General features: G+C 60.6%; 3 protein-coding genes across 3 annotated transcripts; all 3 read right to left on the minus strand.

Moving 5' to 3' along the window:
• Window positions 1–4: 4 nt before the first annotated feature.
• ABCG4 (ATP binding cassette subfamily G member 4) lies at window positions 5–11,836 on the minus strand. The gene is made up of 15 exons (XM_014884733.2): window positions 11,707–11,836; window positions 10,191–10,428; window positions 8,022–8,139; window positions 7,810–7,942; window positions 7,548–7,598; window positions 7,265–7,410; window positions 6,900–7,023; window positions 6,583–6,697; window positions 6,292–6,428; window positions 6,112–6,210; window positions 5,810–5,978; window positions 5,192–5,292; window positions 4,850–5,008; window positions 4,627–4,745; window positions 5–4,544 (listed from the first exon to the last, which is right to left on the minus strand). The coding sequence occupies exons 2-15, from the start codon at window positions 10,417–10,419 to the stop codon at window positions 4,319–4,321; spliced, it is 1,926 nt and encodes a 641-aa protein (XP_014740219.1). The 5' UTR covers window positions 10,420–10,428; window positions 11,707–11,836; the 3' UTR covers window positions 5–4,318.
• A 2,399-nt stretch (window positions 11,837–14,235) lies between these two features.
• Window positions 14,236–15,534, minus strand: LOC148221366 (protein lev-9-like). The gene is made up of 5 exons (XM_088177824.1): window positions 15,471–15,534; window positions 15,129–15,263; window positions 14,796–14,963; window positions 14,484–14,687; window positions 14,236–14,371 (listed from the first exon to the last, which is right to left on the minus strand). The coding sequence occupies exons 1-5, from the start codon at window positions 15,532–15,534 to the stop codon at window positions 14,358–14,360; spliced, it is 585 nt and encodes a 194-aa protein (XP_088033950.1). The 3' UTR covers window positions 14,236–14,357.
• Window positions 15,535–16,555: 1,021 nt separating this feature from the next.
• Window positions 16,556–21,554, minus strand: HINFP (histone H4 transcription factor). Its single transcript, XM_014884734.2, has 9 exons — window positions 21,258–21,554; window positions 20,442–20,668; window positions 20,165–20,276; window positions 19,572–19,724; window positions 19,003–19,080; window positions 18,791–18,911; window positions 18,556–18,694; window positions 18,322–18,446; window positions 16,556–17,739 (listed from the first exon to the last, which is right to left on the minus strand). The coding sequence occupies exons 1-9, from the start codon at window positions 21,418–21,420 to the stop codon at window positions 17,217–17,219; spliced, it is 1,641 nt and encodes a 546-aa protein (XP_014740220.2). The 5' UTR covers window positions 21,421–21,554; the 3' UTR covers window positions 16,556–17,216.
• Window positions 21,555–22,454: the final 900 nt, after the last annotated feature.

Here is a 22,454-nt window from a genome sequence, read left to right on the forward strand (position 1 = left end):
GCAGTACACTATAAATATAAGTTTTATTGATGTGTGAAATCCAACAAGTACAGCTGGCATCTCGGAAACACCGACACAAACCACAACATCTCCTCCTGCCCAACAGCTCCCGGGACCCTCTGGGCACTGGTGAGTGCCAGCAGCAAGCTGGCACCTGGCACCCCGTCCCTGCGGGGTACTTACCTGCTTGTGCAGCCCATCCTGGAGCCCAGGGCCTCACCTCCACCCTGCCTGGTTCCTGCCAGGCTGCACCTGTGGGCAGCAATGCCCTGGTCCTGCTTCACAGCCTTCTCCCAGCAAGGCAGAAAGACCTGGGCAAATGGCACCCAGAGCAGCTGCCACAACAGAGCTGTGCCAGCAGTCTCCCTCAGCCTCTGAGCTGTTACCTGCATCTTATTTTGGCAAGCTGTCACAGGGAGAAAGCAGCTCACACCTGTGCTCTTGTGGAAATGTGGGTTTCAATGCCTGCACTTCTCTGCACGGTGTCCCCCTGGATCACACGTGCCCCCCACTGTCCAGCCTGCTCTGCACATGTGGACACGGTGAAGGCTGGAAAACCACAGGGTCCAGCGTGGCAAGGACACAAACAGAGATCCCAGGCAGCCACACGCTGTCTGTGGCAGAGGGACAGGACAAATGGTGTCCACACACAGTGAGAAGGAAACACTGTTTTATTGCCTGATTTGGGAGAGGGCTGAAACCCTGGAAGAAGCCCCATCCCCTCCCTGTTCTAGCCCAGTCTCCCCTCCAGCAAACCCCAGCCAGGTGATGAAGCATTTGCTCTTCTTGTGCGTGTGACAAAGGTGGCCTGGACATGCATGGAGGTGAGTGGCCACAGCCCTGCCTGCCTGCCATCACAGCCCCCATGAGAGGGACAACCTGATCCAGCCATGCCAAAGGGGCTGCAGCAATTTTTCATGGGTTGAGGCTCAACCGGTGTTCCCACGGAGCCAGAGCCACAGCTTGAACCCCACCCTCATCCACTCAAAGTGCATCACAAGGAAAGGCAGGGGCAGGAGAGGAGGTGTGGGGGAAGAAGCCTGCTCTCCTCCATCACGCTCCTCGTGATTATCCAGACGCGTTCTCTCGTGGGGTTCCTGCAGCCCGAAGCACCCACAGCTCTGCTTCCCTGCTCTGATAAAGTGCATCCTTGCTGCTTCCCTAAGGGCCCCCTGGAGCAGGATGGCTGCACCCTGTCCTTCTGTCCCTCTGCCATGCCTGGGCAGAGAAAACCCCCCCTGCCCTGCTCCTGCAGGGCAGGGACCACCCAGGCAATAAACCCCGGGGTGCTCAGCCCAGCCACGCCAGCCTGGGGGCTCAGTGCAAACATGCTCCTTGCATTTCCCTGCACCTTCCACCACCTCTGGGACTGTCCTTGAAGAGAGGGAAAGGGCAGTGGCACCTTGGCTCAGTTCCTCAGGCAGCACCAAGGGGGCCTTTGCCCTGTGCCACATGCCTCACTCATCAGCCCCTTCATACCAACACATTCACTTGTGTCCTGCTGCCTCAGGGAGGAGCAGCCCCATCGCCCCCACTCCCCGGAGCCCTTGCCCAGCTCAGGGACAGCCATCCTGCAGCTCCAGGGTTTGCCCTGGCCCTCTGCCCCGCAGTGGCCACATACCTGGTCAGCTGGGACACTGCATCTGATGGGCACAGGAGGCACAGGCTGTGCTCAGCCCTCCTGGACACCCTGAGGGTGCTGCCAGCTGCCCCATCCCAGGCACTGGGAGCCACCTGCCCTGGCAGGGTGCTCCGAGCTGGGGAAGCCTGTTCCACAGCATTTCTCTGCAAGCAGCAGAGCCTGGTCAACAAAGCCTTCCCTGTGTGGGGGGGACACGGGCAGTGGCAGTCACCGGTGCCTGCTGGTAGCCCCTTTGCTCCACTCACTAGTCCGTCTTGTCCTGGTCCTCCTGGGAGCCATGGTGGCCATGGCTGTGATGGCACAGGGGTGTCCAGGTGTGCTGGGTGCAGGAAACAGCCCTGGGGAGAGCAGCACCTCCAGGGTGCAGAAGACAGGATCCACCACGAGAGCCCCAAATGCCAGGGAGGAAGCAGGAGCCGTGCAAAGCTGCCACGCTGACACCTCCTGCATCTCGGGATCCATCCAGGGAAAAGCCTCAGCCCAGCAGAGCACGCTCTGTGCTGGGCCAGTCTCAACTAGTCCCAGCCCAAGAGCAGGACAGAAGCAGGGCATCATTCCCATCAGCTCCAGGACAAGGAAAAAGGTGACAGCCCCACATCCCCCAGCTCCCTGCCCATCCATGTGACAGAGCAGGCACAGGGACTGTCCCCCACCCCCCCGTGCCCCTGTGGCTGTGGTTGGCAGCACTGCAGCCCTCCAGCTGGCACAGCTCCACTGCAAAGCACAGCACTGAAGGAAGACCCAGGAGGAGACGGGAATTTTGTGAGGGAGAGTGAAAAGTCAGACAACAACCCTGGAGAAAACGCCGATGCTCAGCATGGAAAGGGCAGCAGGGTGTGTCCTGCTTCCAGACCCTCTGTGCAGGAGTGCCCCATGGCCAAGCATCCCTCCAGGCAGGGGAAACTCAGCTTTGCTGAGTGCCCAGCATCAGGGCCAGGCCAGCCAGACTCTGCTGTGCAGCCCTAACCCAAGCCAGCAAAACCAAAGCTCAGCCTCCAGGATTCTGCTGGAATCTGGCATTTGCCCTGCAATCCCTGGCTGCTCAGAGTGCCAGGAGCAGGATCCCCCAGACTGACCTGAACCAGGGCCAGCCTGCCAGGCTGGGGCAGGGCTGCCTCCCCCACACCCGTGCTCACCAGAACCCTTTGGGTTCCCGTGTCTGTGGGTGACAATGCAGCCCGGTGCCAGCAGTGCCAGCACACCCACGGAGCCTGTGCTGTGCAGGTAAGCAGGGCGCTGTGTTCCCAGCACAGCAGCATGTGCAGATGCCCCACCAGCTCTGGGCTCAGCTCAGTTCCTCTGGAGAGCCAGCAAGGTGCTGAATTGCCTTCCCTCTGCAAGATGTGTGACTTTGGGGCAGCCACCAGAGCCATGTGCCAAATGGGACCTTTTCCTGGTACCAGTCACAAAGTGCAAAGGTCTTCCCAGTGTCCAGGCTGCCCACTGCAAACAAACCACTCTGGGATCTCACCTGGTTTCCAGTTCAGGCACTGCTGGGACCCCCTTCTGCACAGTGTCACCCTGGGGGTTGGCACCGTGACAGGCTGGGTGTCCTTGGCATCCCCTCCTTGCACAGTCGGTGCTGAGTGAGGCTCGTCCGCCCTGTCCTGCTGAGACAGCCCCAGTGGTGCTGGGGGAAGAGAGGTTGCAGGGGAAGGGCTCAGGGCCAGCTCTCCTCCTGCAGCAGAGGCTCCAGTGATGACACAGCCGAGCCCAGCCGTGTTCTTCAGCCTCCTGGAACTGGCAGGGTGTGGGAACCTAAATCCTCCTCGCTCCATGCAAGGGACCAGTCACTGCTCTCCGTGTTGGTTGATTTGGTTCAGACCTTCTTGTCTCAGACCCCAGAGACAACAGAGACTGAATGTGAGACTCCCTAAGGTCTGAGAACACTGTCCTGCTCCCACAGACCCTGGCTTGAAGATCCATTTCTGAGGATGGCGTCCCATCAGGAGTCTGAGACAGAGCCCCAAGTCCTTCTGTGCCTGCTGGCTCCCTTTCCCCTCCATGAAGACTGGGATGCAGTGGGGTTTGTTGGGGGGACAAAAAAAAAGAGGAAAAAAAAAGAAAAAAGGAAAAAAAAAAGAGGAGGATTTGTGCAGAAAGGGGATGCAGCAATCTCTGTGGCTACGGCGACAGGAAACACTAAAGCCTTGTGCAACTTCACCTATGGCATCTTTGGGCTCTTCCCAGCACTGACTCACACTCTGCTGCCCAGGACGAGGCGTGGGGCCATGAGCTGTGCTTCCAACCCTGCAGCTCTCTCCTCCCAGCCCAGCCCAGCCCAGTCCAGCCCCAGCCTGCTGCTCCCCCTGCACGGGGCAGGCTCCTGGCAGCCGTGCTCAGCACAAACCACCTCTGCAGGACTGTCCCTGGTGTCCCCAGGGCAGAGCCAGGCAGGGACAACGAGAGGGGACCCAAGCTCCGTGGGGCTCATCGGTCCTGGGGGGGAGGGTGGCACATGCCAGGGCTGTACAAAACGTTTTGCAATGAAGAGTGTGTGGAAAGGTTAAAACAGTTCCGAGATGTCTCAAAACCCTTCTCGACTGAGCCAGGCCTGGCTGGCACCTCCCAGTGCCTCCACCATGGTCCAGGACCTGCAGGAGCACCGTGTCCATCTGCAGAACATCTCTCACAGCAGGCCAGGCCCGGGAACGGCACCGGGGCCCCACGGCCCCTTTATCTCTCAGACTTGACCTTGTACCTGAGGACCAGGTAAGCCAGGAGCCGCAGGATGACGAAGAAGATGCCCAGGATGAGGAAGTCCAGGTAGAGCTTGGCCTCCTCCACGTCCAGCTCCTGCAGGATCTTGATGGGTTTTTGGAAAGGGCAGAAGTCCTCGAGGCACTCCAGGTCCTCGCGCTCCATGGCGTAGATGGTGAGGATGACCCCCTCGAAGCCATACCTGGGGCACAGCACACCCCAGGGTCACCAGGGAGCCCAGGGGAGCCCAGCACAGGGAGCTCTGGCCAGAGCTGGGGACCCACCTGACATAGGAGACGTAGGAGCTCCACTGCAGGTAGGTGGGGATGGTCTTGAAGCTGACAAAGAAGCCCGAGAAGAGCAGCACGGGGATGGCAGTGACGGGTCCCACAAAGGTGGCCACCTGGGGAGCAGAGGCCGCTGGGGGTCACATCCCTGCCCACCTGTGGGCAGCACTTCACCCCCAAATTGTCACGGGGCCAGAGAAGAGGCAAAGCCCCGTCAGACCTGCAGGGAAGTGGAAGCAGCTCCGATGAGAAGCCCGAGGGACTGGGCCACCAGGGCCGTGGCGGTGGCCAGGGCAGAGAAGAGCAGGAAGCGTGTGGCCTCGGGGGGCTGGCCCGTCATCCAGTACACGATGCTGCAGTAGGCAATGGGGCAGATCACCTGCACGGGGACAGAGGTGACACGGTGACACAGGGACAGAGACACCGCCCTGCTGGGCCACCCCCACCCCACAGAGCTCCCTGGGGGAGGGGGAGACCCCTCCACGGCCAGCCTGGGCCACTGGGTGAGAATTGGCTGTGCCACATCGGCAGCAGGGTGGTGGCTAAATCCATGGAAACCCACCTGGAAGGGCACATCTGCCATGGTCTTTGCCAGGTAATAGGCTTTGAGGCTGTACCAGTAATTCAAGTGCTCCCTCAGGAATACAGTCATTTCCTGGGGGACTGCAGGGAAACAAGGAGTAAAACAAAGAAATTCCCTGCCCTGGGGTGCTCCAGCCCCTCTCCCACCCACCCTGGTGCAGGCAGGTGGGATGCACCAGGTAACCCCCCACCTGCATCATGACAGGGTGCTCAAACCTTCATTGGGGAAAAAAAAAAATCAGTGACTGATATGGGAAATTTCCACATGGAAAAGTCAGCTTGGGTGGGACTTTTTAAGCAAAGAAGGGAAGCAGAAAATACAGATTTACACACATTTTTCTCAGATTATAAAAATAAAATATTAAAATTCCAGCATTCTGCTTTGAGCCAACAAGGGTCAAATAGCCAAATGATAGCCAATTAAAAGGCAGAACTGCAATACAAAGCAAACAGAAGGTTCCCTCCATTCTTTAAGTTTTTTTTCTCTTCTCTCTTATTTTCCCCCTTTTGCCCAATCCCTCTGGCTCCCCACACCCTGCCCAGGGGCACCCCAAGAGCTGGGAGCAGCGAGGGGGTTTTGGGGCCAGGAGCTCCTTACAGGTGAGGATGGTGGGCATGAGGGCAGCGAACATGAGGAAGAGCATGGAGAAGAAGAGGAAGCCGGTGTTGTTGAAGACCTTGCCCGCGTCGTTGCCGATGTGCAGGTAGAGCAGCCCGATGAGCACCCCGATGCAGATGTGGGACATGAACCGCAGGTGGGTCAGCACCTGCAGGCACAGGGGGGCTCAGAAAGACCCCAAAAACATCCCAAAGGAGCAGCAGACCCCGTTTAACTCCTTGTTGCTGCCAGCCCCCAAAGAGCCCAACCCCAAGCCCTGGTGCAGCCTCCCCTGCCCTCACCGTGTCCCTTAGGATGCAGATGAAGGTTCTCTTGAAGAGGATGCAGAACTGAGTTGAGGTGCTGGTGGCAAAAGTGTGGCTCTCGATGTGATCCACATCCTGCAAGAGCACAGGGACGTGGGTCAGGTTCACACCACGGGGTCCCTGCTGGCACAGGAGGCTCCTCTGACCCCCACTCACCGTCCCACACGGTGGGCACGATGAATCTGCCTTGTCAGGGCTGCTCTTCTTCTCAGCCATGGTGCACATTCCGTTCTGGACAGCACGGAACAGGACGGGGTTGAGGTCCCCATATTCTCCTGAGGCCACCTCGATGACTGTGGAGGAGGACAGGACCCCTGAGAGGTGCTGAGCCAACCAGCACCTAACAGCAAGGGCACAGGTGTCTCCCTTGGGCAACCTGGGCAGCCCCCAGGGCTTCGGGACTGAGTTTGGACCTCGCCAGCCTGTGCTGGGGTAGGGGACACTCACTGAAATCAGCAGGGTTGTGGTATGTGGGGCAGTGGAGGCCGAGGCCCTTCAGGTAGGGGATGAGGTTGGTCACGACACCCTTGAAGATGCATTGGCCCTGGCTCAGGATGTAGAGCTGCAAGAGAAAAGCCAGGATGTGGCAGGTGCAGGGCAGTCAGGGCATTGTCACCCTCCCCTACCCACCTTCCTGTCCCAGGGTGACACAGGCCACCCTTGCTAGACCCTGGCCACACAAGCCCCAGGTCAAACGCCTGCAGCCCCTCCCATGGCCTCTCTCCTGGGTGTTGGGGCCAGGGGGGGCCTGTCCCAGCCCAAACCTTGTCGAACATCTCGAAGAGCTTGGCGCTGGGCTGGTGGATGGTGCAGATGATGGTGCGCCCACCCTGAGCCAGGGACCGCATCAGGGACACCACCTGGAAGCAGGAGGCACTGTCCAGACCGCTGTGGCCACGCAGGATGGGGTGCAGGAGAAACAGACGGCAGAGAGAGAAGGGGAGAGTTGAGAGGGGGATAAGAACATCCTAAAGATACCCCGACTCCCCTGCCCTCAGATCGATGCAGAAGAGCACCAGTCCCAGGGGCACAGTCCCATCCCATGCTCAGGTGGGCACCAGAGGGCACTGGCCACGCCAGCAGGGGCAGCCCAGCTGGGCAGGCAGTGCTGGAGCCCCTGTGGCCTCACCTGGTGGGCTCATCGAAGAACATGACGGGTGGGTTGTTGACCAGCTCCAGGGCGATGGCCAGGCGCTTGCGCTGGCCCCCCGACAGGGAGCTGGTGCGGGTGTACGAGCACTCCAGCAGCCCCAGCGCCGTCAGGATCTCATTCACCTGTGAGACAGACACGGGTTTTCATGGACTTCCAACCCATCTCTGCCACCTCCCTTCAGCCTTGCTATCCCCTGCTCCCCTTGTTCCCATCCTGGGGAAAGATGAGGGGGTCTGGTCCCGCCCTCCTCAGCACTCACCAGTTCCTTCTTCACCTCCTGCTTCTCGCTCAGCTTCAGGTTAGCAGAGACCTGCAGGGAGAGGATGGCCAGGGAGACACGACTGTCAGATGTAGGGAACAGAACTGGCTGCACCATGCTTCCACCCCTGCCTGCTCAGGATGAAGGGTGCACAGACAGCAGGATTTTGTTTCCACGTCCCAAAGTCCTTGGAAATGCCTGATGTCAGTGTGGGCTCAGTGCCCACGAGGAGACAGCCCACAGGATGTCCCCCAGAGCTCACCATCATGGCCTCGAGCACGGTGAGGTGTGGCAGGAGCATGTCATCCTGCATGATGTAGCAGGACATCTTGCGGAAGGTGCGCAGGTCCCGCGGCCGCCCGTTCACCAGGATCTGCCCCTTCATCCCAGTCTCCCTGCAGGAAAGAGGTGTGGGGGAATGGGGAATGCAGCACAGCCCTGCACCCCCAGCCCCCCGGCTCCCCCCAGCCTCACCTGTAGCCTGCCAGGATGTTCATCAGTGTGGATTTCCCAGCTCCAGAGGGGCCCATGATCCCAATGAGCTCCCGCTGGCAGAACTTCCCTGACAGGCATTTGAGGAGAGTCTTGTACCCTGGAGGGAGAGAGCAGCAGGGGTTTGGCTTCCCAGGGCAGCGGTGCTACAGGGACTGTAGGGACCTCAGGACCTCCATGTGCCGTGCCAGGGGCTGTGTGTGCCTGGACGTGTCTCCATCAGCATCCCCAGGGCTATGGCCACTGTGACATCATGCTGTCACCTCCAGCATGATCCCTGCCCCTGGTCCTTGACTGATCCCACTGATTCCCGGTGCTGAAGAAGCTCCTGGCCTGGATCACAGCAAAGACCAGGGAAATCCCCGGGTCAGGTCACAGAGCTGCTAAGGAAGATTACCAGGCTGTGACACTGGTCCTGGGCATGACTTCAGATGCTGATCCCTAAGGCCGGGGGGGAGGGACAGCGCGGAGCAGGGCAGCAGGGGGCAGGCAGAATTCCCAATCCGGCTCTTGCCTTCATTGGCATTCACGCTGTGGCACCCGGCAGCAGCCACTGCTAATCAGACCTGGAATTATCTCTGCTTTAAACGCGGCTGATTAGCATTTTCTGGCAGAAGGAACATGATGTGTCGGGAGTAAGGAACAAGCACAGCCTCAGGCTCTCAGGAGCTGCCCCTGAAATGGAGCCCTGGCTGAGCAGCAATGGGATAGGGAGTGATAACACCATGGACCGAGCCTGAGCATCCCCTTAATGGAATTGTGTCCCCTCTGTGCCCCACACGGCCACCGTGGGGCAAGGGCAAGCAATCCAAGCTGGGGCACGCAATCCAAGCTGGGGCAACCCCAGCGACATTCCCACCTCACTGGGGGTGCCCTGTGGCTTGTCCATCCCCAGGGAAGGTCATCGGGGTGCTCGGGGTCAGGAGCCCCGCAGCAGGAGGGGGTCCCGCGGGCAGAGGGGCGGCCAGGGGAGGGCGGGGGGCTGCTCAGGGTGGCCAGGGGCGAGCAGGGCTGGCAGCCCCCCGGCAGCGCAGGGCTCCGCACCGCGCATGCTGCTCACGTCGGCGCCACTGCAGCTTGCGCAGCGGTTACTCACGTTCATTGACTGCCAGTAACCTCCTGCCTCAGCACAGCGGGCCAGCCGGAGCTGGGGGCTGTGGCCAAAGCCACCGCCAGCCCCCGCCAGCTCTGCCTGAACGGGGGGAGAAAAGCGTCCCTCCCACCGCCATCCCAGTGACACCGGGACCCCTCGCCTTGCTCCCACCTGGTTCAGCTTTCCTTTCCCCCTCCCTCCCTCCCTGCAGGGCACTGGCCCGCTGGCAAGCAGCCGGTTCCCTGCTGGGTGCTCCAGCACAATCCGCCCCGGCCAACCCGCGGCTGTGCCATGGATCCTCCTGGGATGCTTCCTCAGCATCCCGGATAAACAGGGAGGCATCATCCCGGCAGATGTCAGGGCTGCTCCCACCGTGTTTCAGCGCCTCTGTTTCCCGAGCTGCACAGCCTGGGGACGAAGGCAGAGCCCCCTCTGCCACTCCTGGCTGGCAGGACCCGTCACCGAGCAGCCCTGTGACCTCGGTCCCCGCTTCAGCTTCTGCAGATCAGCTCGCCCTCCATCTTATCGGGCTGCCTGATTGGCATCCCATTAACTGAGAGCGCTAATTAAAGCAGACTACCACCCACCAGCCGCCATCTGCCTCCCCTCCCTGAGCTCTCGGCCAGAGTCACACACAGGGAAGGGAGCCACGGCCTGGGCTACACAGGGAGAGGAAATCCCCCACAAACCACACCTTCTCCTTGCCAGCCTCTGAGCTGGGGCACCCCTGGGGTCTCCTGCTGCATCGCACCCCAAAGAGCAGTGCTGAGGAAACCCATCCCACCCCTCCCGGGTGCCCCAGGATATCTGCCCTGGCCAGAGGTTTCCCTGGAATGCGCTCTGCCTTCCCCTGGCACTGCACAGCACAGGCACACAGCAACTGCTGCGGGACACGAGCCTTGCCTGCTCCTGCCACGGGCACCCAGAACAAACAAACAGCCACAAAGAGCCCCTGGCACACAGGCAGAGCAGGGTGAGATCACGGCATGCAGATCGGGAAAGGGGTGTCAGAGCCCTGCAGGTCCCCTCCCTGCCCTTCCCCACCCGCCAGCTCCTACCTCTCTTCCTCCACCAGGATCCCTCCCGCACGGAGTAGGACAGGTCGATGAACTCGATGTTGACAGCCGAGCGCTTCGGGAGGTGGGAAAACCTCTGGGCCTCTGTGATGTGGTTCTCCACCTTCTTCAAGTGGGTGGTGAGCAGGGGGGCGTCCGGAGGGCCGGCGTGGCACACCGTGTCCTCCAGGGCGATGGAGACACAGGCGGGATCCATGCCCTTCTCCGCCATCCTGCTGCTCTGTGGGGAGCGCACAGGGATCGGCTCGCAGCGGGCTCCCTCTTCCAGGCACTGCAGGGACCAGCCCACAGCGAGTCCTGTCTCTCCTTCTGCTGCTGGCTCCAGGCCTCACTGTCCCCTCCGCCCAGCTGCGGCCAGCATCCACATCTGGCTGGAAGGATGGACCCAGCCAGGGATGCTGAGCCTGCGCCGAGGGGCTCAGGAGCAGCAGGATTTTGTTCAGCTCCACAGTCAATAATTCATGCACCTCCTGCAGCTTTGTCCAGCTCTGCTGCTGGAGCTGTTCGGCTCCCCCAGCCCGGGGGCTCCCTGTCCCAATGCCATTTGCGCTGGTGGGTGCAGGGTGGGAGGTGGCAGAGCTGATGTCCTGCCCTATGCCTGCATGTCCCCAAGGACTCACCGGGAGCCAGCCCTGGCCTGGCCTTGGGGAACACAGGTATGAAATCCTAAACAAGCAGATTATTCCAGCTGGTTTCGTGGACAAAGCCCGCCATGTTCCTGGGGCAGAGCAGTCCTGGATCCATCAGACCCTCAGACAGTGCCTGGGGTCCCCCTGGGCTTGCTGGGAGAGCCTTAACAGAACAGGGAGGGGGCCCTGCTGGTGCCATTCCTTCTCTGCCTTCTTTAGCTCATCATTTCACCTTCCAGGCTCTTATAGCACAGCCTCAGAGGCCAGGCCGGCACTGAACTGGGGCCATGACGCTGATACACCTGCCCCAGCCCTCTCCTGCTGCCTGCAGTGCTCCTCAGCCGGCTGCAGCACGGCCGAGCTGCTCGTGTCTCCGCTGGGCTCGGGGACTCTGCGGTGCCGGGGGGATGCTGAGCCGAGCAGGGTGGGGAACACGCTTAACGCGGCTCTCAGAGGCTGGGAGGGGGTCGGGGATCCCCTTGGCAGCAGGAAAAGGAGCTCGGGCTGTGCCTGCGCGGGCTGTGCCCTGCACCCATCCCTCCTCCCAGCCCGGGGTCCCAGCGCCTCGCTAACCTACATCCAGCGGGGCTGCGGGAGCGGCTCGCTGCGGCTGCAGCGCACACACACGGCCCCTGCGAGGGGCGGCCGGATGCCGGCAGCTGCGGGAGATCCCCCAGCCCACTCCCTGCTGCGGGCAGACCCTGCTCAGGGCTGGAAGGAAGCCAGCCCAGCCCCGGGGAAGGAGGGGTGGGAAGGAGGGGTGGGGGTTCCCAGCCCGCTGGTCCCCTCCCAGCATCCGCGGGGTGCAGGAACGGGGGGCTCGGGGGTGATGGTGGGGGGCAGCGGGCTCGGAGCGCCCTCGGGCTCACCTTGACTCCTCCGGCTGGGCGTTCACGGAGCGCTAAATCCCGCAAGCGGCTCTCGGCGGCTTAGCCCAGCCCCGAGGCGCGGGGTGGGGACGGCAAGGCTTTGCCCGAGGATGCTCTTCCTTCATCCCTGCTCCCCGCCGGCCCCCTCCATCCCAGCCCCCCCAGCCCCTGCCCCGAGGAGGGTCTCGGCTCTCCCGCAGGCTCACCTGGCAGGGTGCGGGGCGGCGGCTCCGCTCCCGCAGCGCCCCCGCCTCGCCTCCTCCGCAGACAAAGGGGCGATGCCCGGGGAGCCCGGCCGGGCGGGGGGCGGCTCGGTTCGGTTCGGTTCGGTTGCGGTGCTCAGTGGCCGGAGCCGGGCTGGGCGCTGCCCCCGCGGGTGCCCGGCCCGAGTCTCCTCCCCATCCCTCCGCGGGGCTGGGTGGGCAGGGCGGGCGAGGGGCGCTCCGGCCCCAGCCCTGCAGTGGCTAGCAGAAGTCCCGCAGTGGCTAGCAGCCCCCCGGGCTCGGGGGCGCCCCTCTCCGCCAGCCCCGTGGCCGGTGCTGCCGTGCGGGGAGCAGGATGGGCGGCAGGATGGATGGATGGATGGATAGATGGGCTGCCCGGGCGGGCAGCGCTGCCAGGCAGCAAAAAATCCTCTTAAAGGGACCGGCCCTATTTCCTCTCGCTGCCTGCCAGCAGGCCCTGAGCATCCCTGAGCACACGCCTGGGGTTTGCCAGCCCTGCCTCTGCACACCCCTGCACCCCAGTGCCGGCTCCCATCTGCATCTGGGACACAGCCCCCGAAGGTCCCCCCATTGCCCCCTCAGCCCAAACCCCCCTGAGTGAGCCCAACACACCCTAAACCCACTCCTGCCCCACTCAGCCGTGCACAGACCCCGGTGCAGACACCCCAGCACGGGCACGGGGTGCAAGCAGGGCTGCCATGGCTTGGGACAGCCAGTGGGGTGACAGCTGGTCACAAAGGGTCACGGCACGGGGGTGTCCCTTCAGGGTTTTACCCCCAGCACAACCTCCCTGGTGCAGCTCATCCTGCAGGACCTGGATCCTCCTGCACCTCCCCAGCACCACGCCTGGCTCCCTCCTCGCTGTTACTCACACCTCTCACCCACCACAGCACTTAAACACGAAAGACATATGGAAATGAGCGGCACCAGCAAGAGTATTAATTAAAAAACCATCTGTTGAGCCAAGGACAGCTTTCCCAGCTTAAGGCTGGGACAGATGTCAGAGCAGGATCCAGGCAGAGGAGACCAGGGGGCTGGGCCAGGGAAGGGCATGAGGAGTTATCCATGGAGCCAAGCTCCTCATGGAGGTCTTAACTCGTCATGGGCCAAAAGGCACGTGGCACTCACCCAGTTCTGTCTGCACCAGCTGCCTCCCATCCCTGGGGCACTCCCTGTGAGGAGGTCCCTGCCCAGACCTGCTCTGTGCACCCTGCAGGGGGACAGAAGGAGGGACTGGGAATGACCTCATTGATGCTAAACCCCTTTCTGCTCAGCTGGGCCCAAGCCGGTGGGCATGAAGCAACCAGCAGCTGCTGGGGAGTAATTTCAAAGTGGAAGGAAGCAAGGATGCAGCCCAGTGCCATGGGGACATTCACATCCCTCTAATCCCCAGCTGGGACCTTCCTAAAGTGGCCTTGTCCAGAGCTGTGTCCCCATGGTGCCTCACTTGCTCAGGACAGCGGCAGAGGGAGCCTGTCCTGGTTCTGTCATCTGTGTTCAGGGCTGCAGGGACAGAGCAGGCAGCAGAACCTCTTTGCATGACAGGAAAACCTGTGTGATTCCCTGCAAATATATTTTTAATGACCCGTGGCTGGTCCTCCAGCACCCTCAGCAATGCCATCACATGTGCTCCAGACCACCCTCTCCTTCCCTGGGGGAACAAAACTGCTTCCATGGCTGCTTCCTAAGGAGCCAGAGATGTCCTCAAGGGGCACAAAGCTGTTCCTGGCTGAAGCCAAATCTCTCTTTGTGGCCCCAAGCTGCTGGGAGGAGAAGCCCCTGGGGAAAGGGGCACTCAGGGCAGGACCACAGACCCCCAGAAGGAGCAGGACCAGCAGCCCGTGGGAAAGATTTTCCACCTGGGAAGTGAGATCAGGGTAGTTTGACCCACTGCATTCCTTAGCAGTGCGTGCTGCAGCCCTGGCCAGGCTGCTCTGTCCGTGGCATGGGGACAGGAGACAGATGTCACACTCCTGCTGGCCTCAGCAAGCTCAGAGGGCAGCTCCACCTCTCAGCTCAGGGCCTGGAATTACCTGACACGGAGAAATCACAACATGCAGCACCAAAGGAAGGTATTTTGCAACAGGCACAGGTGCTGCCTCTCTCCTAAAAGAGGGTCTGAGCCTCCCCTGGGAAGCAGCCAGGCAAATGGGGGTGACACCACTGTCCCCAAGGCCAGCTGCAGGAAACACACACAGATCCCAGCGCCTGCTGCTCCCAGAGCATCCCCTGCCCCTGGAGAGTCCTGGGGTGAGCCAGCCCTGCAAGAGTGAGTCCAGAACGTCTCTTCTCAGATGACAGCCTCGGGACAGACAGAGCTTATGGAAGGAACACAGCAATGGACACACGTGGTGAAAGGAAGCAGAAGCCAGGGTGGAAGCCTCCCTCAGCACTGGACCAGTGACCACAGCCCCGGGTGGCCCAGCTCTACCTGGAAGAACCTGAGGAGAGCAAAGACAGTGGATTTTGAGCTGTTTGCAGCTCCCATCTCCCAGTGCCAACCTTCCCCCAGACCAGTGAGGCACAGCTGGGCAGTGCCAGCGCAGGACCCACCGCAGGGCACGTGGCAGTCACACTCGCAGATGTCACAGCGCTGTAACCAGCGGGGCCAGCCCGACAGTTTGGTGACACAGCCCGAGATCTTGATGCAGCCGCGGTTGAGGAAGGCTCCCAGGTGCGCCTGGCTGTCACACGACGAGGAGCACTTGCCGGTGATGTCCCGCTCGCTGATCTCGATGCGGCCCCGCAGGCAGATCCCTGCAGGGACAGGGACAGGGGCAAAGCCATCACGGGATGCTCACCTGGAGCCCGCCGGGACAAGGAGGGCTTGGGGACGTGGCTGCAGGGGCTCATCGCGACACTCACGGAGGCAGGAAGGTTTGGGGGTCCAGCGGCCATCGGACTGGCAGGCGCTGGCAGGGTCCCCCAGCAGCAGGAAGCCGGGCCGGCAGCTGTAGCGCACCACGGAGCCCACCCACCAGTCATTGCCGTGCACCACCGAGTTAAAATCCGCCTCGGGCCGCCCGCAGTTCACTGCAACACGGATGGAACCGCGGCTGGCAGCCTGCTGGCCACGGGGACAACCCCGGGGGTCACCCAGACAAGGGCAGTGGGTGGCCCAGGCTGTGTCCCCGCGTGGCCCAGGCTGCTGGAGGGTGGCACAAAGCCCTGCGGCACGCCCAGGGTTCCCCCCTTTACCTCTGCAGAAGGATTTGTAGCCCAGCCAGCAGCAGCTGCCGTTCCCACACTGGCTCCTCTTGAGCTCCTTGTGCCTCCCCTTGCAGCCCCCCAGGCAGATGGGTGCCGTGCCAGACCAGTAAGTGTCCAGGGCTCCTGGGGGTCAGGACACCATTGCCAGCAGCTGCCCAGCCCTCAGAGCCCCGCAGGTGGGCTTGGAGCCCATCCCAGCCCGTCCCGTGGTGAGGAGTGCAGCCACTCACACCTCAGCTCTCCTGTGCCAAGCCTTGGTCTTGCTCCTTACTGGGCAGGACTGGTGCCAGCAGCCCCATAAACCCCCTCATCCCCCAAGCCTCCTGTTACCTTCTGGGTCCTGGCAGGAGACGAGCGTGGCCAGCACGGTGAGGAAGAGGAGGCCCAGTGCCATCATCTGCCCTCCTCCCCTCGCCCCTCCAACCACAGACCCCTCTCTGCTCGCCCAGGAGAAAGTGAACTTGGTTTCCACACACACACCCGGGCCAGAGGATGCTGCAGGACATGGGGGAAGGGAGGAGACATTCCCTTTAATGCCAATCCTCTCCCCAGCAGATAATCTCTGGCAGATTACCCTGCCTGGACCCAGTGTTTAAAGGGACACTCCCAGCACCCAAACCTACACCCAAAGCCAGCAGAACGCAGGCACAGCCTTGGCTTTGGAGCACGCTGGAAAGAAGGCCAGGCTGGCAGTGCTGTGAATGCAAAGCTGGCACAGGGCCCTTCTCTCGAAGGCATCCTCAGCACAGCTCTGCCAAGGCCGGCGAGCAGGGGCCAGGCAGGCTGGGCAAGGCCACGCCGAGTGCCAAGGGCAGGGATGCTCTGCCTGCAGCAAGGAGCATCCTCCAGCAGTGTGTGCTGTCAGGGACAGCTTCTGCCTCTCCCCCAGGGGTGCTGGGATCAAGTAATTTCCCCCAGCAACCAGGAATTCCAACAGCTTTTGCTCAGCCGCTTGAGAAAGGAGCAGTGGGGAAAATTCAGTGTCCAGCCAAGACCACCAAGGTGCCTCCCTCTGTCCCCCTGGGCACATCACCTCCACACCCAGGGCAGGGAGGGCTGGCCTAAATGGCTCTTCAGGTAGCCCAAATTCACACTGTCCTTGTCCAATCAGTCAACTGAGGATAGGCTGGCTGTGCTCACAAGTCCAGCTACTCCCTGTATTCAAAAAAGGCCAGAGCAGGCAGCAGACAGGCCTGGGGGAGGCAGCAAAACTCAGCCCCACAGCAGGAACACCACGGCAGAGCTAAACCTGGCCTTCCAGTGGGGTGCAGCACACTCCAGTGCCAGCTGCAAAGTGCCAGGAGAGCCTGGCAGCCGCTCAGTGCCCACCTCCCACACTGCAGGCTGCAGCTGTCCCAGTGCCATCCTCCCACCACAGCAGACAGGGCTGCACAGAAAAACACACCAGACACTGCTGGGCCTGGCAGCCTGAAGTTTATTTGTCTTGCCAAAGTACATTTTGCCCACCCAGGAGCCCAAACCCCAATGTGGGGAGGACAGCCAGGGGATGCCAAAAGCAGCAAAAAACTCCCAAGGTCCCAGTGCTGCACTGGCCTGCAAGGGCCAGCACCTTCAGCAGTGTCCTCCCAGAGACCAGTGCTGGTTATAGGATCAGGGAGGCAAACGCCACCACCAGCACCAGGTGAGACTAGAAATGTGTGCAAGTGCTGATGAAGGCATGATATCCCCTGGGGAAGGCATGGATGGGGCAGGACAGGCCTGCCAAGGGCCCCACGTCCCCAGAGAAGAGGCTTCAGCACCAGTGTGTGCTCCAGACACCATCCTGCCTGGGGAACAGCTCAGGAGGGCACAGCTTGTGACCACTCCACCCTGCCACGACTAGGCCAAACCCCCCAGAAGGGTGGGAAAAGTTTGACAGGCCCTAGTTCCCAAAATGAGGAGGCAGACAGCTCTTCCCAGCTCAGATCCCTCAATTCACACCTGGCAGATCTGTCCCTGCCTTCTCCCCATGCTAACAGAACCAGCAGCCAGTGAGGCTGGCCTGAAGACAAGCCCAGCCCTGTCCCCAAGCACATCCCAAGGATTTAAGCTCTCCTCCTGCAGAGAGGCAGCCCCTCAGACAATGTGAATGCCCAGCTCCTCAGCTGTTTTCTGCAGCCTGTCCATGACGTTCTCCTCCAGCTCCACAGGCAGGGCTGCTGTGCCCTGCTCCTCCGAGGCCGAGCTGGCCATCACATAATACACAGTCTCACTCTGGCCCTGCTCGTTGGTCCTGTTCACCACACGGATGATGGGGTTGCTTGTGCTGCTGGCTCCTGGTTCTGAGGAGGAGGAGGAGGAGGAAGAGGAAGCTCCTGGGAAGGGGCTTGTCTGTGCTGGCTCAGGGCTGGGAGCAGAGCACAGGGCTGGGGGCACAGGCAGCTCAGACATCCTGTTCTCTGCCAGGGCAGGGTTTGCTGGTGGCTCCAGGAGGATGCCCTGCAGGTTGCCCTCGCCCTCAGGCAGCACCACGCACTCACTGGAGCCATCCAGAGCCTCCCCACGCTTCTCCTTGTCCTTGAGCAGCTGCTCTGTGAGCTCCACGCTCTCGTAGCGCACCAGCTGCAGCCTCATGTAGCCATCCTCGTGCTCCCTGTACCTGGGCACAGACAGGAGGGGGCAGTCAGGCACACTCCCCTTCCCAGGAGATGGGGAACAGCCAAGGAAAGGACACACATCCCCGCTTTCAATCCCTGTGCTGCACAGATGGTATTTCAGCCTCTACTCTCTAAAGCACAGCCATGTGGCAGCTTCTGAGCTTCGTGCCAGGCTCAGTCACCTCCCCAGCCCATCTCCTTCCACCACTCTGTTTCACTGGGAGCATTTCAAGTCCATCTGCTTCTCCTCACAGCTTTCAGGCTCTGGAAACCCTTTGGAGTTTCCTAGAGAGGGTGCAGCAGGGGCTACTGTCCCAAGATTGATCTCTCTAGAGGGGGACACCTAGACCTGGCTCCTGCCAAGCTCAGAAGTGTCCCTCCAGAGGCAGCAGTGATGGCACCACTGCCCTGGAGCTGCCACCCAGCACTGCTCAGGTCCCACTGAATGTTTACAGACTGGGAAAAAGGTCTTGAACAAATTTACAAACATCAGAGCCCAGGCACTGCCAGCACAAGGCAGGATGCAGCTCCAGCTGTGCCCTGCACGGGAGAGGAGGTGCTGAGGAGGTAAAGGTGGGCAGTACCTGAAGCGAGGATGTCCTGAGGGCCATTTGAACTGGTGCTTCTTCCTGAGGTGGACAGTGAGGTTGTTCCCCCGTGTGAAGCACTTGTCACACACGTGGCACTTGTACCGGGGCTCGGAGTCACCCTGAGGGACACACAGAGTGATGTCAGCACCCCACAGAGAGGAAGAGGAAGTTCTCTGAGAAGACTGCCATGGGCTATCAGGAGCAATGCAAGCTCTGCTGCCTTCCCACCTCATGGACTTTCCTGTAGTGCAGTTTGATGGAGCAGAGGGAGCGAGCAGAGAAGCTGCAGGCCTCGAACTCGCAGCGATACGCCGGCTCCTTGCTGTGCGTGTCCAGGTGCTTCCGCAGGTCAATGAGGTTCTTGCAGCTGGAAGCACAAAGTGAGGGAACAAAGCTGCAGCACACACACACACACAGAGAGGCCTCTGGGAGGTCTGGGGAGAGGGCCAGCCCCAGGCCTCACCTGTAGTCACAGTAGTCACACTTGAAGGGACGCTCCTCGCTGTGCCGGAAGCGAATGTGGTTGCGCAGCGAGGAGGGCAGCGGGCAGGTCATGTCACACAGGGGGCACTTGTAGTGGTTCACTGGGCCAAAAACAGGGAAAAAAGTTAGCCCAGAGCAGGGCAGAGCACACAGCCCACAGAGGCTGAGCTCAGAGCAGGGACCTTCACTCACCGTGGTTCCTCATGTGGTCGCGGAGCAGCCTCTCCGTGGCAAACCTCTTGGAGCAGTGGGAGCACTGAAACCTCTGCTCTGCAGCAGTGGGGCAGGGAGGGGACAGCAGAGACCAGGGCAGGGAGAACAGCACAGAGAGCAGTGAGGACAGGTGTGACAGGGGCCTGGAAACCCTGGTGTGCAGCCCTAGGTCCCCACAGGAGGAACAGCCTCGATCCTGCCTCTGAGAGGGGACACTTCCCAGAGGACACGGCTGGGGGAGGTTCAGGTGGGACATCAGGAGGAATTTCTTTATGGAAAGTGCAAGGGGCTGCCCAGGGAGGTGGGAGAGTCCCTACCCCAGGTCAGGTTGTGGCTGACAAGGTGAGGATCAATCACAGGTTGGACTCAATCCCAGAGGTCTTTTCCAATCTAAACAATTCTGGAATTCTGTGGCTGCCATCAGTCAGCAGAGAAACCAGGCTGTTCCAAGCACACCCCGCCCTTGGCTCACAAGGTACAGGCAGCTCCAGCAACCCAAATATCCCAGCCCAGCACTCCCCCAGCCCCTCCCTGTCCCCGGGGCTTACGGTCCAGGGCGGTCTGGCGGCGGATGTGGTCGAAGAACTTGGTGTTGTTGGCAAACATCCCCCCACAGGTGGGACAGGCCACCACCTTCTCCTGCGTGTGGCTGCGCAGGTGCTCCCGCAGTTTGCAGCGACCCTTGAAGCTGCAGTTGCAGTCTGGGGAGGGACAGCACAGCTGAGAGCCCTCCCAGGGGACACAGCCTCACTGAATAGCAGCTTCTTCGTCCTGTTTTGGCCAGCAAGGCTCCAAAATCCCCACAGAGCAGGGTGATATCATCACAGTACTACCAGTGTGGACCCTCCAAGCACTTAAGGCAATTGCACAAACATGGGAGAAATTAATGAAAAAAAATCAAAGTAAAAGAGAAATCAGCTGTAGCCTTTTCTCCAAGGTACTGATTAGGTAGAAACAGGAAGTTCTGTACTAAGCACTCAGCTGGACTCCCTGAAGGAAGTTTTACAGGAATATTTCACTGTCAAAACCATGCACACACCTATTTTTGAAGGCCAAGGGGTTCTCTGAAACCTGTTCCCCTGTACCACGTTTGCCATCCAGCCCAAAGCTCTCTGGAGGGGCCCTGCAGGAGGCCACAAACCTTTCCAGCCACAGAGCACCACGTGGTTCTCCTTCCCTGCTGCTTTGTACTCGGAGCAGAAGCTGTGATCCTCCACGTGCCGGTAGAACCACTCGGGGTTGTCAAACGACCTCTGAGAGGGACAAGGACAGACAGGACAGGGTGAAAAAGACCAAACCAAGCCCAGATGCTCCCACACAACTCCAGACAGAGCCAGCAGCTGTGCGGGTGAGCTGCTGTGCAGGTGAGCTGCAGCACAGCAGCACCTCCCCTTTCACACTGAACCCCCTGCTCTCACCTCACAGTACTCCCAGAGGCACAGGAAGTTCTCCTGGATCTCAGGGATGATATTCCTGCTCTGGAAGTCCAGCTGGCAGTGGCTGACGTCTGCCTGGCTCTGCAGAGCCCTCAGCCCCCACTGCTTGAGCTTGGTGTGGTAGCAGTGGAAGTAGACGTGGCGCACCAGGTCGGCTGAGCTCTCCGGGGAGCAGAAGCCACAGTCCTGCCACAGGCACGTGTATTCCTCTGCAACACAGACAAACAGCTCCTCTGCAACCCAAACTGCTCCTCTGCAACCCAAACTGCTCCTTTGCAACACAGACAAACAGCTCCAAGGGTATCTCCAAGCAAATCTGCTCCCCAAGTCACTTTACTCTCCAAGTCAAGCTCAGCTGTTGCAGGTGGACAAACACCATGCATGTTTTCCTTAGATCCCAGCCCTGCTCTACTCAGGGAGAGGAGACAAAGAAGGCCAGAAGCTTTATCTTGTCAGAAAATCACAGAATTATTTAGGTTGGAGAAGCTCTCCAAGATCAGCGAGTCCAAGCTATGCCCCATCCCCACCTTGTCCCCAGCCCAGAGCACTGAGTGCCACCTCCAGCCCCTCCTTGGACATCTCCAAGAATGGGGACACCAAACCTCCCTGGGCAGCCCCTTCCAATGCCTGGCTACCCATGGGGAAATTCCCCTTCATGTCCAAACTCAACGTCACCCGGCACAACTCGACGATATTTTCCTTGTCCTGTCGTTCCCTGGGAGCAGAGCCTGACCCTCCCCGGCTGCCCCTTCCTGTCAGGGACTCGTGCAGAGCCAGAAAGTTTCCCCCGAGCCTCACCCAGAGGATCCATCTCGTCGCGGTGCTCGCCAGGAAGGTGCTGCTGCAGGTGCTGCGCCACATGCCCGCAGAACTCCTCCATCTCCGAGGCCACGAAGGAGCACTGCTGCCACTCGCACTGCAGCACCACGGCCCCCTTACCGCCGCCACGGGCGGGCGGCATGGCCGGGCTTGTGCAGGGCCGCCCAGTGCTCCCGTCAGCGCCCGGAACCGGCCCCGAGCCCGGCGGGACTCGCAAGGTTCGGGGAAAGCGGGACCGCGACCCCCGCCCCGCCTCTGCCCCGCGGGGGGCCCCACAACGCGACGGACCGCGCCCGGCAGCCCGCCAATCACAGCCGCTACCGCCCGGCCGCCCACCAATCACAGCCGCCGCCGCCCGGCCGCCCACCAATCACCGCGCAGGAACCCGCTGCCTGCGCGCGGTGGCCGAGCGGCCCGGCCGGGAAACAGCGCTGTGCCATAAAGGTTCCAAGGTTCTTTCGGGCCTTGGGTAATTAATTAATTAATTAGCACGCATTAATTCCCGTTCTGGTTTGGGAAAAAGCCGGTCCCAGGAGCGCTTTTCACTGAAAAGAAGCTGTGGCTGCCCCATCCCTGGAAGTGTCCAAGGTGTTGGGCGGGGCTTGGAGCAACCTGCGGTAGGGGAAGGCGTCCCTGCCTATGGCAGGGAGAGCAATGGGAGACGCTTTAAAGTTCCTTCCAAACCAAACCATTCCATGATTCCAAGTTAATTAAACAATTCCTTGCTTAACCAAGAGTCCTCACACTGAAAACCCATCCCGGCAAACACTGAACACAAAACCCAGCAGTTCTGCTAGGAGATAAAGTGACAAATTCTCCCTGCTCCATCATCAGTAAATACATTGCATTAAATACACGCCGACTGTCCCAGCTGCCGTCCCAGGCTCTTTGTTACACAGAGCAGAGGCACGATTCCCAAAGCTTGCTTTGGCACAGGTAAATGCATTTTGAAAAGGGTTTTAAAGGGTTTTAACCTCTTTTAAAAAGGGTTTGTACAGAACGTGCCCAGAGTGTGTCGTGCCAGCACACAACAGCTTCTGCAAACCTCACCCCACGGCCCAGCATGGAAAACACGTGCCCAAATCCACCAAACCAGCCAGAAAATCTGGGTGTGATGATTTTTGAAAAGAAACCACCAGGTAAGAGGTTTTCATCTCAAAGGAGCGTGGCTGAGCT

This window comes from Sturnus vulgaris, chromosome 23, assembly GCF_052056855.1.
Source record: "Sturnus vulgaris isolate bStuVul1 chromosome 23, bStuVul1.hap1, whole genome shotgun sequence".
Taxonomy (NCBI): Eukaryota; Metazoa; Chordata; class Aves; order Passeriformes; family Sturnidae; genus Sturnus; species Sturnus vulgaris.

What these genes read in the sequence shown, in the direction of transcription:
- HINFP (XM_014884734.2), bottom strand. Translation starts at nt 21,420, where the DNA reads ATGCCGCCCGCCCGTGGCGGCGGTAAGGGGGCCGTGGTGCTGCAGTGC. An exon ending in GCCTCTGGGAGTACTGTGAG is followed by an intron (nt 20,277 to 20,441) that starts GTGAGAGCAGGG and finishes TGTCCCTCTCAG; the next exon opens with AGGTCGTTTGACAACCCCGA. An exon ending in ACTACAGGAAAGTCCATGAG is followed by an intron (nt 18,447 to 18,555) that starts GTGGGAAGGCAG and finishes TGTGTCCCTCAG; the next exon opens with GGTGACTCCGAGCCCCGGTA.
- LOC148221366 (XM_088177824.1), bottom strand. Translation starts at nt 15,534, where the DNA reads ATGGCACTGGGCCTCCTCTTCCTCACCGTGCTGGCCACGCTCGTCTCC. An exon ending in CTACAAATCCTTCTGCAGAG is followed by an intron (nt 14,964 to 15,128) that starts GTAAAGGGGGGA and finishes TCCGTGTTGCAG; the next exon opens with TGAACTGCGGGCGGCCCGAG. An exon ending in CCCCAAACCTTCCTGCCTCC is followed by an intron (nt 14,688 to 14,795) that starts GTGAGTGTCGCG and finishes CTGTCCCTGCAG; the next exon opens with GGATCTGCCTGCGGGGCCGC.
- ABCG4 (XM_014884733.2), bottom strand. Translation starts at nt 10,419, where the DNA reads ATGGCGGAGAAGGGCATGGATCCCGCCTGTGTCTCCATCGCCCTGGAG. An exon ending in AACATCCTGGCAGGCTACAG is followed by an intron (nt 7,943 to 8,021) that starts GTGAGGCTGGGG and finishes TCTTTCCTGCAG; the next exon opens with GGAGACTGGGATGAAGGGGC. An exon ending in CGTGCCCACCGTGTGGGACG is followed by an intron (nt 6,211 to 6,291) that starts GTGAGTGGGGGT and finishes GTGCTCTTGCAG; the next exon opens with GATGTGGATCACATCGAGAG.